The sequence below is a fragment of the Dermacentor andersoni genome, chromosome 2, assembly GCF_023375885.2.
Source record: "Dermacentor andersoni chromosome 2, qqDerAnde1_hic_scaffold, whole genome shotgun sequence".
In the NCBI taxonomy this organism is placed as follows: Eukaryota; Metazoa; Arthropoda; class Arachnida; order Ixodida; family Ixodidae; genus Dermacentor; species Dermacentor andersoni.
In genome coordinates, this window is record NC_092815.1 from 78,528,669 (window position 1) to 78,549,073 (window position 20,405).

At 47.0% G+C, this 20,405-nt stretch overlaps 1 protein-coding gene across 1 annotated transcript; it reads left to right on the plus strand.

Annotated features, from left to right (window-relative positions):
• The first annotated feature begins 294 nt into the window (after positions 1 to 294).
• On the plus strand, positions 295 to 19,615 carry LOC126542077 (oxytocin receptor-like). Its single transcript, XM_050189076.2, has 2 exons — positions 295 to 450; positions 17,326 to 19,615. The coding sequence occupies exon 2, from the start codon at positions 17,800 to 17,802 to the stop codon at positions 18,919 to 18,921; it is 1,122 nt and encodes a 373-aa protein (XP_050045033.1). The 5' UTR covers positions 295 to 450; positions 17,326 to 17,799; the 3' UTR covers positions 18,922 to 19,615.
• Positions 19,616 to 20,405: the final 790 nt, after the last annotated feature.

The window sequence follows — 20,405 nt, forward strand, 5'->3', positions numbered from 1 at the left end:
CAGAAACGACGTAGCCTACGTGCTTTCTGTCTCAGCCTCTGCACACCAACCCACATAACACGACATCGTGGCTTACTGAGCCATGTAACCACAGCGAACGTGCGGGAAGGGATGCGAAGAGGCGCGAGAGGTACGCGGGCAGCAAATCTTGGAGGAGACAAAGGACGCCGAGGTGGCGGGGTAGTGAGGCCGACTCTGCGCGCATGCGCGGTAGAGAGAAAGGGGGCGAGGGCCTGCGATCGCTGCCCATGCGCGGCACTTTTTCGAGTGTTGCTCACCGAGAAAAGCAGGGGCGCGACGCCGGTGTTTGTAGCGGCATGCAAGTCTCTCGAAGCGGAAGCAAGGGACAAGGCGCTTCCTCGTTCAGGTCGGGGTCATGCCAGCAGTGGAAAAATAATTTACCTCCACACAACTGTGCTGGTCATCGACTCTGTCGCTGGCAACTCTGAGGTAGGTGACGACTGCTGTGACCTTTTCTTTTTAAAGCACTCCCGAAGCACAGTTTTCAAGTTAGCAAGGGCTTCTCATGTGAGCTAGTAACTACACGACAATTGTTCATCGCTTCTTGTGCCCTATGGGAACTCCTTCCAATTAATTGCATTGCAGCGGTACAGCTTTGACGTCGCAAAGCTCAACGCGTCACGCTCGATACGCTGAGTTTGACATTTCAAAACACGTTAGAAGGAAGTTTGAGTTGGAGATAGCCCAGTTAACTAATTACTAATTAGAAAATTAGTATGAGGAATAATTTTGCCTCAAAGAACATTTGGTCTTGTTTTTTGGGGACGGGGGAAATGAGCGTATTCTCTATAGCCAAGAACAAAGTTGATAAAGTTGCTATAACTTTGCTTGATGCACGTGAAACGGTGTTTGTGATTTAGTTAGTCAACCGTGTCCCGCCTTGCTTTTTTTCCATAATACTTTTTTAGAAATGTAAGCTGTAAAATTATCAAGAAATAAGCACGCGTTCATGTAGGAGGAGGAGGATGAAAAGGAAGGAAGGAAAGGTAGGGAGGTCAACCAGACGCACTTCCGGTTTGCTAACGTACACAGGGGAAGGGGTTTAAGGGAAGAAAAGAAAGGAGAGGGAGGGAACAAGACGCTATCGCTGGGATTACATCGGATGCCGATAACTTCCCGTTATAATCGGTCACTGAAGCCAGTCGCTTTCATGAAATGTAGCAGTGCCCGCGTCGCTTTGTAAGCCTGCGACGCATGGGGCCATGGTCCGACAGTCTTAGTCTCTGAAAATAGTCTGTTATCTAATCGGTTTAACACCCTCTGAAGAACGTCGCGTTCATAATTCACATCTGACGTAAGGTGGGGAGAATTTGCCCGCGCACTAAGTTCAGTTGATGGCCTAAAGCATAGTTGAATCCACTCATTGAGTTCAAGCAGTGGCTCGCAGAGCTAGGCAGAACATGGATTGTTAGTTTCAGAATAGTGGCTAGCCGGGCTTGTTGGTACGAACACATTCTTTAGCAAACAGCGCGAATAATGGGACACGGAAAAGAGGCACACGACAGAGGCGCTCACTTCCAACGAGTATATTTATTGCGTGAGTGCAGAATGTATATGCAGAGAAGTAATAGTAAAAACGTAAACGGCGTGAAAACATGAAAAGAATAAGCTGAGATTGCAGGTGGGCGGAGATCGGTTAAATTTGCAGATACGCGATTTCCTTGTCTGATAATTGGATGGATGGTGAACTGATGCATGAAGGACCACGTTGGATGATGGCAAATGCTTCGATAATTTCATGCGTGCGCTGGTCAGCGTACTTTTGGATGACAGTGACTTTTCTAAAATAGGGGATGCATTTACACCGCCTGCAATGCAAAGCAAGATTGCTGCTGTATATTTGTTTTATATTTTTGGCATGCTCCCGGAGGCGATCATTGAGTCAGCGTCCCGTTCGTCCTATACGTAGGAGCGCCCGCGCTTCAAGGGTATTTCGCAAACGACTTCTGTGATGCAGCTGGTGAGGGGCTCCTGATACTTCTTGTCGCAACCTTTTTTGTGGGGGTTGTCTTGCTTGACCCTTCTGCATAAGGCGTTCAGCTTACCTGGGGCTGAAAAAACAGAAACACCCGCCCTTCCGGCGGCCTTCTTCAATCTAGGGGACACCCCGTGGAGATAAGGAATGACAACCATTTTCGAAGTATTGATCTCGGTTTTGCGTGTCTTGTTTCCTTGGTGCATTTCCGCTAGCATGTCTTCCGCTAGCTGTACCAGGAGGACGCCCGAACAACCAGCCCGCAAGAACCGCTGTACCTGGCCTTCAAAAGCCATTTCATTCCCGTGTATGCACGATCTTTGCTGCGCATTACGGAAGGCAGCCTTTTGCGACTCCTGTCCTCACTTACCTTCGGTTAGCCGACCAAAAAGCAAGAGGCTTTTTTCTGAGCGGTGTGAATACCTCCAGCATACATGTTCGTTCTTGAACAATAGGATAAAGTCCAGAAAACGTAAGGTGTTATCCTCCGGTAGCTCCTTTGTGAGCGTGAGACCGTTCATATTATCTACAAAACTTTTGTAGACGGCTTGTAACACTGAAGTAAGATCGTCTTCAGTGGCCTCAATGAAGATGAGTGTACCTGAACACCTTCTTGGCGTGGACCGTTGGGAGGTTTCTTTCGATGTCGCGGTCGTAGCGGGCTACCGACAGGTCACTCAGTGCAGGTGCAAGTCATGAGCCAATGCATACTCCTTCGTTTTGGAGGAACATCTTCCCTGCGGACTGGACCACCGTGGAGCGCAGGTATAGCATTAGCAAGTCGGTAAACCTTTTTACACTTGTTCCGCATGAAGGCATCGATGCATACGGAGAAGTGCGCTTTCAAAACGAATGCGGGACAAGCGTAGAAAAAATTGTATTCTGTGCTAGTTGGCATTGAACTTGGGAGGTAGATTTTTCGCGTTTGTGGAGTCCTTCCTGAGGGGCAGGACGGCGGTCGTCAAGGTGGGGCAGACCAAATCAGAACCATTCCCGCTAGGAAACAGAGGCACGCCACAGGGGGCGGTGATCTCCCCCCTCCTATTTAACATTGCAATGCACGGACTCTCGAAGCGGCTGGCTGCCGTGCCAAACGTGGGACACGCGCTGTACGCCGATGACATTACGATCTGGTGTCCGGGAGGCTCGGAGGCGGCCGTGGAACAGGCACTCCAGGAGGCCTTGGACGTGACCCAGTCCTTCCTGGAGGGCACGGGTCTCCAACTCTCCCCGACGAAGTCAGAGCTCATGTTATACAGACCGGCAAGGCAGGGGGTTCGGGGGCTCGTGCCGCTCGAGCAAATCCCCATAGATGTATACACGCGGGACGGCCAGAAGATCCCCAGGGTGAATTCGATTAGAGTTCTAGGATTGTTGCTCGATGCCAGGGGCTGTAATGCCAAAACCATTGCGCATCTGACCGCCAAAACCGAGAATATTCTCAGATTAATCATGAGAGTCTCCAATAAGAAGGGGGGCCTAGGCGAGGACAACCTACTTAGGGTGCATCACGCTTTTCTTATGAGCCACATCAACTATGTGGTCTCGGCCCTGCAGTGGACAAAGACTGAAAGGGACAAGCTTGACACGTTGATGCGGAAAAGTGTCAAGAAGGTACTGGGTATTCCGATCACGGCGAGCACGGACAGGCTAATGCAGCTCGGCGTTCATAACACGACCCTCGAACTCATAAGAGGCGCAACGAGCGGCGCAGATCACGAGGCTTTCGGGCTCCAGCGCCGGTAGGCGCCTCTTGGAGGCTGCGGGCTTGCAGCCACGTTACAGTCACAGCGAGGTGGTTCAGCTGGACGAGAACTCCAGAGGGACCTACGTCGTCAGCCCCTTCCCTAGAAACGTTCACCCGCAACATAATGCGGGCAGGCGAGCAGCTCGTGCCAGGGCGATATTGAAGAAAACGGTCGGCATGGAAGCCTTCGTGGACGCAGCTCAATATGGGCGCTCCGGTAAATTCACGGTCACGGCGGTCAGCGAAAAGGGCGAGCTCCTATCTGCGGCCTCGGTAGGCGCTGTGACGGCCGACGTGGCAGAACAGGTGGTGGTGGCGCTGGCGATGCAGGATTCAAAAAGGCCGTATATCTACACTGACTCACGCGCGGCCGTCAGGGCTTTCGATTCGGGAATGGTTGCGAGACAGGTGGAGGCGATTCTGAAAAACAAGTCCAGAAGTAATTGTGACTCCGTGCATTATATTATATGGTTCCCAGCTCACATGGGCGACAACGTGCTGCCGGACTGCCCGAACCCCAATGAAATTGCTCACCGCCGTGTGCGAGAATTAACGCGCCGCGACGGCGATGGGGCTACATTGGATCCGGAGGAGCTCGGCCACAGCGACCCCTTATTAACATTTCACGAGATCGTCTCCCATTATAAAGAGGAACGCAGGCGCTTCCCGCCTCCACATCCAAATCTATGCAGATCACAATCGATCACGCTTAGGATGCTTCAGACGAGGTCATATCCCTCGCGAGGTTTCTTAAGCAGGATTTATCCAGAAAATGACCCTCAGTGCCCGGATTGTGGGGAGGTTAGCACTCTACCTCATATGCTCTGGCAGTCTCCTGCGTTACGGGATACGTCCCTCACCAGCGAACGGGACTGGGACGAGGCCATATCTAGTACGCAACTCAAGCTCCAGTCCATGGCCGTGCAGAGGGCCCGTGAAAGAGCGGAGAGGCTTGGCCTCCCGATTCCGGCATGGGAGCAGCCAGCGGCGAGCCGGGGGCCCCAACGGGTCTCCACCGGCTAGTCCCTCAGGACCTCAATAAAAGTTCATTGTCTGTCTGTCTGTCTGTGCTAGTTCTATCTCACGAAACATTAAGCTAGTTTGGATCGCACTCAATCACGCTCCCGCATCTTCGACGGAATTTCATCTTGATGTTTGCTTCCCTCCTAACAAGCGACACATTTAATTCTGTTGGGTGTGTGTATTTCTTTTCTCACTGTGGACTCCATTCAGCTATTGCTAACGAGTTGAATATTTAATGTTGTGTATTGTGCCTGACATAATGTGTGAAGCCTATAAGGAAGAACTGCAGATATTTAGTGTAAGAAAAGTGCTAAAGATAGCATTCTTTAGTGCACGGTCAACATAAATTCAAAGAAAGATCCCGAAACAACTGCAGTGCGCTGTTCTGTTTCCAGGTTTACGTGCATTTGTAACTGTGGCTTAATTCAAGTTCCAAAACGAAAATTGAGACCACTGAGTACTTATTCACGGAGCAATCCAGGCAGCCTTCGCAACCAGGCAGAGGCTAACCGCCTTCTTCGTTCATTGCAGGTGTGTATCCTGTATCTTTGATTACATCGATCTTAGGCTACTGGATTGCTCCGTTCGTGTTTGTGTCCAGCATGGGTGATAAGCCTCCTTCAACTATAAAAGAACTTGTAAAGGCTATGACTGACTTGAGTGCACAGTTTAACTCTAAGCAAAGTGAACTAAAGCAAGATATAAAGCATGTGATTGAATCTGAAATGGAATCTGTCAAAACTTCAATGGGCTTTATCAATGAAAAGTTCGAAGAATTTAGAACAGAGATCTCTGAGCTCAAAAAGACCCTGTCTGACGTGAAAAACGTAAACCTGGAAATGAAAAAAGAAAACAACCGACTCACAAATGAAGTGAAAACTCTCAGGCACGAATTGACTGAACTGCAGCAGTACAGTAGAAGAAATAACCTTGAAATCAAAGGCATCCCTCCAGCACCCACTGAAAATCTGATTTCAGTGATGACATCGATCTGTCATCTCTTGAGCACCAAGTTCGATGAATCCGATGTTGAAGCTATCCATCGTGTGCCCTCAAAAAACAAGGACGAACCCAACATCATTGTTAAGTTTGCTTCCAGGAAAGTGAGAGACAGCATTCTGAAAACAGCGAAAAAGCAACGGCTGAACACTACACTTCTGAACTTTGACGATCACGAAAATCCCGTGTTCATCAACGAACATTTGTGCCCGGCAAACAAAATTTTGCTAGGTAAAGCACGGAAAGCCAAAAAGGAAAAACAGTGGAAACACGCATGGGTATCAGATGGCAAGATCCTGATGCGCAAGACAGATACCTCGCATGTTCTACATATAACCTGTGACGCTGATCTTGCTCAGGTAGTCTAGAAACATGGCCTTTTCCGTCGAGGAAATCAGTGCTAAGTGGCACGAGAGCGAAAACCTTTCCATTTTTCATTGCAATGTCCGCAGCATAAATAAAAATTTAGACCAACTCACTGTACATTTATCGCAACATTCTTTCCAGTATGATCTTATCGCTGTAACTGAAACCTGGCTTAAGAAAGGAGAAATACCGTACATACCGGGTTACACAACGCTATCTTTACCAAGAGATAGCACCGCACGAGGGGGTGGCGTTGCTCTTTTTATAAAAAACGGCATAGATTATCAACAGCTCTCGGATTCCTCTCTGAGCTCTAATACCACAGAAGCACTTTTTATTCGCCTTAAGACAGACGTCGTAATAGGCGTGGTATATCGTCCGCCAAACACGTGCACAAGTCAGTTCATATCTGATATGGAGTCCATTCTGGTTCCTCTGATGTCTTTTAATAATCAGTTAGCAATAGTTGGTGATTTCAATATCGACTTATCAAAGGATGACTGTCCAGATTATATTTTCTTACTGGAATCGTTCAACCTCAAGAATGTTATCAATGTGCCCACTAGAATTACACATCAGTCTGCAACAATTATTGATCACATCTTATGTAACCGTGATATGGATGCCTGCGCTGGTGTTTGTAACCAAAACATTGCTGATCACTGTTCAACTTTTCTGTTTCTGCCACGGTCGGGTATCGATTGTACTTGCCCTACCCATACCAATGTATTTTCACGGGTGGACTACGCGCATGTCAGGCGTTTGCTCGAATCTATTCATTTCGAAAATCTGTGTCACAGTGACGTTCACACAGAATTTGCTAACTTCGTATCTGCTGTTTCCGATGCAATTACTAAGTCAACACTGAAGTTTTCTCGGCGCAACTACAAACATGCCATATGTCCTTGGATTACTGAGGAAATACTCACAGTATTGAAAAAGAAGGATTCATACTATAATAAGCTCAAAAACAACAGAACAAATGCTTATTACTTGAAACAGTTTAAGTATTACAGAAACAAATCCGTGGCGCTGATGAGAAAATCAAAGAAATTGTATTATACTAATTTGGTTAATCGTCAAGGAAATGACACAAAGCAAGTATGGAAGATTGTAGGAGAAGTTACGGGAACAGCTAAAAGAAAACAGATTGTTCCTGTCAACTTGTCAATAGAGACTGCACACCAGTTTAATCAGTTCTTCACAACATACGGTCAGAACAGTGCGCAACCTACTCCCTTAGCTTCAGTGACATCCGACATACCTCGATGTATTAATAATGAATTCAGTTTCTCGAACATTACTAGCGATGAAGTTGCAAGTGTTGTGGCGAACATGCCCACGAATAAAGCGGCCGGGCCAGACGGCATAATGGCTAAGGTAATCAAGGACAACATTGATTTGTTTTGTGTTCCTTTGTGCAGAATATTCAATCATGCGATACACTCTAGCTTATACCCCGATACTTTAAAAGTTGCAAAAGTTGTTCCGATATTTAAAACTGGTGACCCTAACAACCCGTCTAGTTACAGGCCAATATCTGTACTGAGTGTCGTCAATACCATTTTTGAAAAATTAATTGCTTTCCAACTGAAAACCTTTCTTGATGTTAATCATATTATTTGTCCTCAGCAACACGGATTTGTTTCTAGCAGGTCCACGTCCACGGCTGTAGTTACTCTATCACAGCTTATCCTATCTGCTCTTCATAACCATAATGTTGCTGTAAGCGTATTTATAGACATCAAAAAAGCTTTCGACACAGTTTCACACTCCATTCTTTTAATGAAACTGGAAGCATATGGTGTGCGTAGCGGGGCCCTTGAATTCTTTAAAAGTTATCTTTCTTCACGACAGCAGCAAGTTGTCCTCAAACAGTTCAAGTCTGCATACCAAACTGTTACGTGTGGTGTACCCCAGGGGTCAGTTCTGGGACCGCTTTTATTTTCGCTCTTTATTAATGACCTCCCCAATGCAATACAGTGTTCTCAAATTTTGATGTATGCGGATGACACTGCACTTATCTTTACTGGCAACTCACTTGAGTCAATAGAAAATCCTATTAACAATGAACTCCAACGTATCTCGACCTGGTTTCGTAATAATCATCTAACTTTAAACACTGAAAAAACTAAATATGTTATTTTTCGTTCAAAACAAAAGTGTATTGAATTAAGTGATTTTCCTATATGTGTTGACAACAATGTTATTGATAGTGTGTCTTCTTTTAAATATTTAGGGGTCATGTTCGACTGCCACTTGTCTTGGAAGGAACAGGTGCACAGAGTGTGTAAAAAGGTTGCGTACGGTTGTTTTACCTTGTCTAAGGCACGGCGGCACTTTCCACCTGCTATTCTTAGATCACTGTATTTTTCATTATGTCACAGTCATCTCAGTTATTGCAGTGAATCATGGGGAATCACATACAAAACGTATTTAACACCATTGCTAAGACTACAAAAACGTGCCTTGAAAACCATGGGATTACCTTCTTCGAATAGTTCTAACAATAACATTTTTGACGCAATGCAAATCATGTCATTCACAACCTTACGCGATTACAAAATAGCTCTTATGGTTAATAATATTATAAATACCAACTACCCCTTACCTCTTGGTGCATTCAGTATTCCCGTCCGCAACACTAGACAAGCCAGCAATGGCAATTTTAACCTTCCTCTTTGCCATAATGCGTACGGAGAAAGACGAATAGAATTTACAGGAGCGAAAATTTGGAACTCGTTGCCAATTGAAGTAAAGCAAGCTAGGAATTTCAAACTGACATGCAAGAAACATTTTTTGGGAATGGAAGCAAGGCTACAAAGTTAGTTTTTCTTCAATGTGTTTGTGATTGCTGTCCTATATGTTATTTTGTATTGGACCGCTTACTAGCCTCATTGGCTATCGGTCCAAATATCTGTGTATACATTTTGTTTGTGTTACTCAATAAAGACTTCTTGATTGATTTGATTGATTGATTGATTACAACTCCGGCTACAAAGGATAGCACGCTATACTTTTATGTAAGTGCGTCTAAAACGCACGTGCTCTTTTAGTTATATTCTGTTCGCGTTTCAATTTGTGCTGATGGTACATATTATTATAAAATATACCAAGTATCATTCATTATTCATCAAGACTTGGAACTGATAAGCATCTTTACGTCCTTTAAAATTATTCTATGGGTTAAAAAATACTAGCAGTTTTGGCCAAAATTGCGAAGCAGTGATAACAATAGCGAGCGCAACTATATACGGCGACTTGCCTTGATAATAATCCTTTAAATGATAAACAATCTCTGCCTCCTATCAGAAACTTTTCCCGCCATAGTTGATAAGTGGCTTTGGCGTTACGCTGCGAAGCACGAGGTCGCGGAGCCGAATGATGGCCGTGGCGGCCGCATTTCGATGGGGGCGAACTGCAAAAACGCCCGTGTCCCGTGAATGATCCAAAGTGGTCAAAATTGACCAGGAGTCCCCCACTTCGGCGTGCCTCCCAATCAGAACATGGTTTTGGCATGTGAAACACCAGAATTCGATCTTTGGGCACGTGACACTGGGTATGCACCGCTGGTTATGTGCCGCTCTGCGGTAGAGAAGTAGGTAGGTAGGGTTTGTGTTTCGCCTCGCTTCGGGCCTCTTAAAATATTTAAATAAGAGAAGTGTGCCAGTGTCGCTCGAAACGCGAGGCATCGACTGCGATAGCCCATTAGTAGATGTATCTATACGGAGTAAGAATAGTAACTTTATGGGCCGTACAAACTTGCAAACATTAGCTTACTAACGAAATAAAGAAGCATGCTGTCGCGCGTGCACAACGAAACACGAACATATCTCACTCGATGACGGTGGGAACTAGCTACCAAAAAGCTGGAGCGACGAAGCGTGGCATGCTGCCTCTCGCTTCAACGCTAACTAAGCGGCGAAAACAGCGCACACGTAAGAAGCTATCAGCACTCGGCGCCGAGTCTGTCCCCATCGCAGATCACTGTCAAGATAGGGCCCACGCGGCCGCACCATACGCCGCAGCTGCCGGAGTAGAACGTCCCCCTCTCTCCCTTTCTCTCCAGGTGCCTTGCGCACGATGGAAGACGGCGCGCTTCCTCCCCGCTTTCCTCCCTTGCGTGCGCAAGATTGAGCCGTCATTGTCGGCTCACCCTCTCATGATTTCACTCGCACATGTGGCATACAGCGCGCTGCGACGATGTTATCGCTCTTGGACCTTATAGGGAACATCACGGCAACGCCGGCGGCGACGGCAGAAATGCACCGGGAGTGTCCATATTTTTGGCCGCGCCATAAAAGAAAGTGTCAGATGGTGGTACCGAGCCAACGTTTCCAGAAAAATAAAAGCCCCATGCTGCACAGATCAGCCCAGAGACGTACGTTTTTGTTTATTAGAGGGAAGCAAAAATGAAGCAAGTACAGAAAAGACATTTCAATGCTCAGTAAATTTAAGCACAAAATTAGAGAGAAAGAAACAAGCAAACGCCAGGAGCGTCGTCAGAGCGCCCGTATAAATGTAATTTATCTGCTCCTGGAAGATGCTCTCGGTGGTTCGTGGTGGTTCGGAATTTCTGTCACTTATTCTTATTGTACAGAATCGCAAACCAAGAAGATAAATTAGGTCGTACGATAAGGTTTCATCTTCTGTCATATCAAGGTGCCTGATACAGTTTGGATAAATTACTAAGTATATTTTCATGATTGCTGTCAAACAACCCCACAAAATACGTGAAAAGTGCAAACTCAGTATGCTGTAGTATGGGCGACTTCAGTGCAAAGTGGGGAAAAAGCAGGCTGGCGGGCAACTACGGCGTCGATTCTAGGAGCGCTAGAGGAGAGACGTTGATAGAATTCGCGGAAAGCATAAGCTGCGAATAATGAAGACCTTCTTCAGGAAGCCTAGCAACAGAAAGTGGACCTGGAAAAGCCCTATTGAAGAAACAAGAAAAGAAATTGATTTCCTACTTTCTGCCGATCCCAGCATAGTGCAGGATGTAGAAGTGATAGGGAGGGCAAAGTGCAGTGATCATAGGCTAGTGAGCGCTAGGATTCACCTTAATTTGAAGATTGAAAGAGTAAAATTGGTCGAGAAGAAACACGTAAACGTAGAGGCAGTAAGGGTAAAAGCCGACGAATGCAGGCTGGTACTTGCATACTTGCAAACAAATACGCAGCCTTAGAACAGAGAGATGAATATGACATAGAAGTAATGAATGAAACCGTAACTAGGCTGGCTTCAGAGGCAGCAATTGAAGTGGGAAGCAAGGCACCAAAGCAACCAGTAGGCGAGCTTTCCCAAGTAACAAAGAACCTAATAAAGAAACGACAAAAAACGAAAGTGTCTAACTCAACAGATAAGATAGAATTGTCGGAACTGTCAAAACTGATCAACAAGGCAGAAATAAGTGATATTCGAAAATATAACGTGATAAAGACTAAAGAAGCCGTAAAAAATGGACGCACCCTGAAATCAATGAGAAAGAAACTTGGCATAGGATAAACCAAGATGTACGCTTCTGTACTGAAAGATAAGCAGGGTAATATCATAGCAATCGCGAAGGTATAGTAAAAGCAGCCGAATAAATATGTGCTGACTTGTACAGTAGCCAGAGGTGTCAGAATACGTCCATTAGAAACAGTAATGAACAGGATTTAGGAACTCCTCCTATAACTAGCAGTGAGGTCAGAACGGCCTTGCAAGACATGAAACGAGGAAGAGCGGCAGGAGAAGATGGAATAACCGTCGATTTAATCGAAGTTGGAGGAGACCTAATGCTTGAAAAACTGGTGGCCTTTTATACGAACTGTCTATTGACTTCAAAGGTACCAGAGAACTGGAAGAATGCTAACATTACACTAATCCACAAAAAGGGAAAAGTTAAAGAATTGAAAAATTATAGGCCCATTAGCTTACTTCCAGTACTACATAAAATATTCACCAAGATAATTTCCGGTAGAATAAGGGCAACACTTGACTTAAATCAACAAAGGGAACAGGTTGGCTTCAGGAAGGGATACACTACAATGGATCACATCCATGTTATCAGAGAAGATGACATTCTGTGTGGCTTTCATAGATTACGAAAAGGCATTTGATTCAGTAGAGATACCAGGAGTCATAGAGCCATTACGTACTGAAGGAGTACAGGATGCTTACGTAAATATTTTGGAAAATATCTACAAAGATTCCACAGCTACCTTAATTCGCCGCAAGAAAAGTAGGAAGATACCTATAAAGAAAGGGGTCAGACAAGGAGACACAATCTCTCCAATGGTATTCACTGCGCGTCTGGAAGAAGTATTCAAGCTATTAAACTGGGAAGGCTTAGGAGCGAGGATCAACGGCGAGCTTCTCACCAACCTTCGGTTTGCAGATGACATTGTCCTGTTCAGCAACACCGGGGACGATCTACAACTGATTGAAGACCTTAGAAGAGACGGTGTAAGAGTGCGGTTGAAGATTAATATGCAGAATACAAAGATGATGATCAATAGCCGGGCAAGGGAGCAAGAGTTCAGGATCGCCAGTTAGAGTCTGTCAAGGACTACGTTTACCTAGGTAAATTACTTTCATGGGACCCTGATTATGAGAAGGAAATTCACAGAAGCATAAAAATGTATTGGAGCACATACGGTAGACATTGTCAGATCCTGACTGGAAGCTTATCATTATCATTGAAAAGAAGGTGTACAATGAGTGCATTTTACCAGTGCTAACATATGGGGCAGAAACTTGGAGACTGACAAAGAAGCTTGTAAAGCTTGGACCGCGCTAAGGGCGATGGAACGAAGAATGCTAGGCATAACGTTAAGACACACACAGAGAGAGAGAGCGGTGTGGATTGGAGAGTAAACGGGGATAGCGGATGTTCTAATTGACATCAAGAGCAAAAAATGGAGCTGGGCAAGTCATGTACTGAGTAGGTTAGATAACCGGCGGAAGATTTTTCTTACAGAATGGGTGCCAGGAGAACGGAAGCGCAGTCGAGGATGGTAGAAGGTTAGATGGGGCTATAAATTCAGGAAATTCACAGACGCTAGTTCGAATCGGATGGTGCATGGAAGGGGTCATTGGAGATCGCAGGGAGTGGCCGTCGTCCTGCAGTGGACATAAAATAGGCTGCTGCTGAGGATGATATATATATATATATATATATATATATATATATATATATATATATATATATATATATATATATATCGTATTTACTCGATTCTAAGCACCCCTTTTTTTCACGATCGCGATGCCCAAAGTGAGGGGGGGTGCTTAGATTCGAAAAATCTAGAATGAACCCCCCCCCCTTCCCTCTTTTCGCTGCGACATCATGACTAGAATGGTGCGAGAAATAACATTTTATTTTGCAAACATTCAAAAGAAAAATCGGTGCCGACAGTGAACCCACCGCTTGTGTAGGATGCTCAGTCACTATCACTGCCACTCGAGTTCGTCACACCGCTTGAACCGTTGCTCTCAGTATCCCACAGCAGGTCGTCTTCCGTTCCGTCGAAGTTGTTTGTGATCGAGCGCTTCTTAAATGATTTCACCACAACTTCCGCTTGGACCCTCTTCCACGCGTCCGAAATCCACTTTGCGATGGTTGATGGGGACGCTTTCTGCAGCTTTCTCGTCGGCGTCTTTTTCAGGTCGTCCGGGGTTTCGCACCCACTCTTCGAACTCCTGTCGGAGATTGGCTTTGAAGGGCTTGTCGACTGAAACGTCGAGGGGTTGCAGCACTGGCATCATGCCACCCGGAATCACAAACATGTCGCTGTTGATGTTCCAAAGCTTTGTCTTTACCTCCGGGATGAGATGGCCGCGAAACGCGTCCAACAGAAGCATCGACCGCGTGCCTGTAGGTCCGCCGAGCAATGATTCCAGAGTGAGCAAGCGCGTTTGGCGGCCTTGGCTACGCGCTCTTTCTAACAAATAGGGGGGTGCTTAGATTCGCATGGAAACTTTTTTCCAAACTTTTTCGTGAAAATAGAAGGGGGGGGGGGTGCTTAGAATGGCAAAACTACGTATATATATATATATATATATATATTGTTACGGCGCAAGCACGAGTGGCGCCAGTCAGAAGCCGATTTGACGTGTAGAGGCGGAATCTTGTTTATGCATCACTGTCTCTCTTGTAAACATTGTAAATACACCTTTATATTTTAAATGTCACTTCTGCAACGTAAATATATACAGGGTGTCCCAGCTAATTTGGACCAAGATTTTGAAAAAGAACCTATGCGTTCTTCAGAACAGAAATCGCGTGGATGTTGTTAGCGTTTGTCTAAACTTACAGCACGATATTCTTGCTCGTCTTTTTTTGAGTAATTAGCCGAGATAAATTAATTGACCTTTTAAATAAAGCTTGAAACGTTCAGGCGTCAATGGGAAAGTTGTGGAGCTCCAAAAATATTGCCCAACCCAGGCACTTCCAACGAGATGGACTTAGCGTGGGCGCTTTTATTCGGGAAAAACGAAAGCCCACGGAGTTTAAAAAATACCACGTGACAGCGCGCTTTGTGCGCCCGAATGCGCCACGATTACAGCGCTCTCATGAGTGATTTGTAATAACATCGCCAGCGCCGCGCCTTCCCTTCACTTAGGAGAAAGGCTTCAACCTTTGCTCGGCTCTGACATTACCGGCCGCGGCTGGCGACGGCGCTCCGAAAAAAAGCGCTTCGTCAGCAGCCGTTCGCGCCTGTCGCCGAAGAACGCGCCGTCATCAGCCGTTTATTCCGATATGACGAGAAGAGCAATTTTTGTTCCAGCGTTCAAGTCGATGCGGAATAGAAAAAATACACACAAAACATGCATCACACATCTGGAACCTGTGCGAGAGAGAGCATCATTTGTTACAACGCTGCTTTTCTTCCAAGCTGTGCCAGCGGCTAGATGCGTGTGAGCTCGACTGTCTATTACTGTCGTGCCGCGCAACCGTTTCGAAGAATTTGTTTACAGTTTATCTACTAGAACTAACCCTCGGAGTGTTAGCCAGCGCCACCACTCACGGCCTTTTGCGGCTGATGTGGACTACCCTTACTGCCGCAGGCTTTGCGTCTACGTGAGGATTTTCGGTGAAGGCAACTGGTAAATAAACAATAAACACACATATGCTACTCGAAGCCATCAATACTGCCGGATTCGAGACACTCGTTATGTAATGAACGAGAAGAAAGGAAACCGATGGACCATATTGTATTAGGTTTTATTATTTCCCCTGTGTTGCTTTTGGTGTCTCTGTTTGTTGGCTTCCTATAATATGAAAACAACAGCAACAACAACCAACAACCCATAATGAAATAGTACATACAGGTACCAACTAGCGGCAAGAAATTCAAGTAAGGGTGTCTGTACTTCAACAGCTGTAGATGTAGGTAAAAACGATTTCGTTTGAGGGGGGGGGTCCTGAATTCCTGGTTGCGTTTAGTGGTGGACGAAATTTGAGCAAAGCGAATGCGGTTAAGGGCTTCGTCTCTGCTCCCGTCTCGTTCCATCAGAAAAGCTTGCTGCAGTCTGCACTTGCGACCTGGAACGCTTCCTGTCGCTCAACGAAGTTAGTGCCAACGCGAGAGCGCGGTCATTCGGTACACGACTGTCGTGCACCGAAAGAAACGAGTTTTGCACATTCCCGCACGTCATCATTATGTCGCTTTTGCCTGAGTCAACGCACAAAGGCTGCAACCTGGCACTGAGAACGAGATAGAGAGAACAAAACTAAAGAGAAGCAAGACGAGAATGCGGACATAGCGTCACTGTACTGCAGTGATAAAATAAATAATAACATGCTCAACCAAGCAAATTTCTCTCTCTATATATATACAGTGATAAACTACTAACAGCGCACACAGTCACACACACATATACATTATAGCAATATTTACAGTTTCGTCAAGGCTCGTGGCCTGCTAGAACGTCAGCAGCGCTTTCCTTGGTTGCTAGCGGGGCGTCGTATAGGTAATGCGATTCTGCCGTCGTGCGGAACGTGGAATGCTGGTAACGTTTGGTTCTTTAGCAACTCTCGCTGAAAGTTGTAGGATCGTGCTTGGTAGTGAACACGTGTCAACACACACACACACGCAAAAAAAAAAAAGATGAAAAGGAGAACGCTGCGTTTTTTAAAGAATATGGCTACGGTTAAATAAAAATGGCTGTGGCTTAGCTAAGGTTAAGCCCAGGATGCGAAGCATACTAGCCTTTATTTTAGTTGTTGAACCACTGTTTAGCCTGGTGAACTGCTGTTGCTTGGCTATATTTGGTTCGGCTAGTAGAAGAAACAACTCATGCGTTACTCTGCTTCGCCTTCAAGAGTGGAACGCGACAGCGTTCCCGTCGACCCGCCAAGGGGTGTAAGACAATGGGCTACGGCGCAGCGACTACGCGCCCCGCATTGGACGCGGTGAGCGTCGAGCAACGCAGCGTTCGGCGCGGCAACGAAATGTGCGCCTCAGCAAGCGACGCACGCCTGAGCCTTAGAAACAGCTCGTTTCTAAGGCAACACCGCATTCACTAGAGGCACTTTTGTACCACTTCGAAGCATCGTACTCGTGGCTCAGTGGTAGCGTCTCCGTCTCACACTCCGGAGACCCTGGTTCGATTCCCGCCCAGCCCATCTTGCAAGAGTTGAGCCAAAGCCACCTAGAAAAAGCGCAGCTGCTTATATACCGCCGCGACGCCGCGAGCGACGGCGCGAGTTGGAGCCCCGTTCTCCTCTGTCGTGACGTCACGGTGTCACGTGGTATTGAAGGCGACACCGCCGCGCCTGAGGAGCTGGGTTGAGCTCTAGTAATATGCTTCGCATAAAAGCTTCATGCTTGGCTTCACATGTGTAAAATTATTTACTAAGCAGGCAACACTGAGTCACATCTTGAGACAAAGTAGAAAGCAGTCCCTTTTGGCATTTGCGTCTAATATTTAAGCTTTACTTAACAATTTGTCATCATAAACAAACGCCAAGTTGCCTAGATATGAATGTCTAAAGGTAATTCGAAATATTCAGGAAAACGTATACGCAGATGCTCGAAAACATTCCACGTGCTCGTTTTCGCATATTATTTGCATTGGGTTTTCCCACTCGTGCTCGCCTTCGGATTGCATGAAACATTCTGTGTACTAATAAAAGTGCATTATACATGTGAGTCTTTAAGACGTTGAGTGCGTTAAACTCAGATACGTTGCTTTTCCTTTATTGCAGGTACTTACTGATCCAGTTCAGGTAATGATGAAGAGGCTTACAGTCCTGAAAGGCGACGAGAATCGGCCTGTCGGCGTGTTGGAGCTCCCGCATTGTACTTAACAATATGGAACTAGGGAACTAGGAAAACCCAGCCGCGGGATTCCTTCTACTTCACCAAGTACGCGCGCAGAAGCGTTGCGGTTTCCTAACTGCACAGTTTGCTTCAAAACGATCATGAAGCACACTTGAGGACAACACAAGGACTTCTACTCGAAGGCGATAAGGGTTATTGCAATCACGTCCACATCGACGGCTCTCACCCTCGTGGAGACTGGACTCCGATGCAATGTGTCTCATTGTCCCGGAGGCCAGCCTCAACGAGAGATAGAAAGAGGCAGACGCTGGCTGGGTGACGGCGCCGGTTCCGCTGGATTGGTCTATCTGACTTCATACTCGGATGTCGATAATGACACGACTCCGGAGAACGCTACAATGGAAGACGTCATATTCGGACCTCAGTACGCAAGAACCCTGCGAATCGCCTTCATCGGCGTCATGCTCGTCTTGTCACTCGTGGGCAACTCATTTGTGTGCTACCGGCTCCTTACGTCTCGACGCCAGAGACTGCTCAAAACGCAGGTGCTGTTCCTCAACTTGGCCCTGGCTGATCTTCTGGTCACTGTGGTCACAATTAACTCGCAGCTTCTCTGGGAGATCATGGGACGCGTGTGGGTCGCTGGTGAGGTTCTTTGCCGCGTATTCAAGGTGCTGCAGACGTACACTCTGGTCTCGTCCACCTACATGCTAGTGGGCATCGCTGTGGATCGTCATTACGCCATATGCAATCCACTGAAACCGGCGCCCAAGCCTCAGATGGTGGCAGCGACCTGCTGGCTGTTGTCCCTCGTACCGTCCGTGCCAAACCTGTTCGCGTTCCGCCTTGTAGTGGTTCGGGACAAACACTACTGCGCCTCGGTCTTCTACGTGTATCGAGACTACACTGCTGTGCGGCAGGTCTACATGGCATTCGTTTTCGCTCTCGTGTTTGTGGTGCCGCTCGTGGCGCTGGTCGCGCTTTACGCGAGCGTACTGCTCCGGTTGTGGAGGGCGGCTGCCACCGCCACACCAGAATTGCCGCGGGCACGAAGCACTATTGTTAACTCTCCGGGCCGGGACAGAGACCGCAGCACGCTGCCCAAGGTGCGTGTGCGGACGCTCAAGATGGCAGCAGTTATATCCTTGGCGTTCTTGGTGACCAATCTTCCGTACATGGTGCAGGAGATGCTGCTGGCCTTCGCGCCAGGCGTATCGCTGGGACCGAGCGCAGTGGCGGTGTTCGGCGTCATCTCGGCTTCCAACAGTGCCGTCAACCCGTACATCTACCTCGCGTTCAACGGAGGTGCGGGCGCCACGGTGTGCGAAGCGCGCATGCGCGGATTATGGCGCCGCCTGACGCGCTCCTCGGCGTCGAAGCGAACCACCGTTTCCTTCCGCACGCAGTGTCCGACGCTCAAAACGCCCGATAATAAGAGAGTGCCGGCGGCAGCAGGGCTGCCTCTTGCACACGATCTTGAAAACTGTGAAATGCAGGAAAAGACGAGTGAGCAGTTTTAATGTACAGTAACGTTAGGGTTTACTGGAACCTTTTAGTAAGGTTGACGACGCCATCCCGTGCCTAAAGTTAGCTCGCACTATCTAGTGCCAGACTGGGTTAATTAGAGAACACGGGGGAGGCCTTCGTCCCGCAGGGAACATGAATTGGCTGATGATGACGATGACAATAATAATAGTGTTGGTGGTGATGATGATGATGGACGTCGATCGAAACTAGTTAAAGCTGGATATCATATCCAGCTACATGATCCACCGGCACGGGCTAGGTTGGGGAAAGGTTGAACTTTTTGAACGTTGTTTTCAAGCACAGAACGGCACAGGAAACTTAACTACCGGCGTGGTGCCACCCCCATTGCGCTTTGCTGTGAAGCACGATGTCGCGGGTTTGAATCCAGCCGCGATAATCGCGTTGACTACGGGTGGCTAGATTTGGGTGCACGTTAAGAAAACTCTGGTGGTCAAAATTAATCCGCAGCAATTCACCCTATGGCCCCCTCAAAGCACAGGATGTTGTGTTGTGATGTCAAAAGTTCATAAGTCAATGAATAAAAGAACTAAGCTATAGGATGGGCACGAAGCTGTCATGAAATGTTTCCACACTGTGTACCCGATTGTTGTGAATGCATTATTCTACTTGTGTTCATAGCTTGGCCGACAATGCTGGATTGATTTGAATAAATACTAATTTCTGTGGTATAGCGTGTTACGCCACCGGGTAGCCATGCCTAAAAATTCTCAGTCTCATGCTCGGTTCCTGTTAAGTGCTCTTATTCAACAGGCATTTGTTCCCCAGTTTCAAGAAGTTCATTACGAATTAATGGCGAGTCACACAATCACGCCAATGCAACTTTTGCAACCAAGTGCCGCTAAGGGATACGACGCAATGTTATCGGTTCCAAATGGAAAGGAATCTCGTATATTAACGCTTGCAGCCTCAATTTTTTAACATTTAAAGAGAAAAGAAAATGGCTGTGGCTTAGCTAAGGTTAAGCCCAGGATGCGAAGCATACTAGCCTTTATTTTAGTTGTTGAACCACTGTTTAGCCTGGTGAACTGCTGTTGCTTGGCTATATTTGGTTCGGCTAGACGAAGAAACAACTCATGCGTTACTCTGCTTCGCCTTCAGGAGTGGAACGCGACAGCGTTCCCGTCGACCCGCCAAGGGGTGTAAGACTACGGGCTACGGCGCAGCGACTACGCGCCGCGCATTGGACGCGGTGAGCGTCGAGCAACGCAGCGTTCGGCGCGGCAACGAAATGTGCGCCTGAGCAAGCGACGCACGCCTGAGCCTTAGAAACAGCTCGTTTCTAAGGCAACACCGCATTCACTAGAGGCGCTGTTGTACCGCTTTGAAGCATCGTACTCGTGGCTCAGTGGTAGCGTCTCCGTCTCACACTCCGGAGACCCTGGTTCGATTCCCACCCAGCCCATCTTGCAAGAGTTGAGCCAAAGCCACCTAGAAACAAGTGCAGCTGCGACGCCGC

Excerpts from the sequence above, each read along its gene's own strand:
- LOC126542077 (XM_050189076.2), top strand. The coding sequence starts at position 17,800 with ATGGAAGACGTCATATTCGGACCTCAGTACGCAAGAACCCTGCGAATC.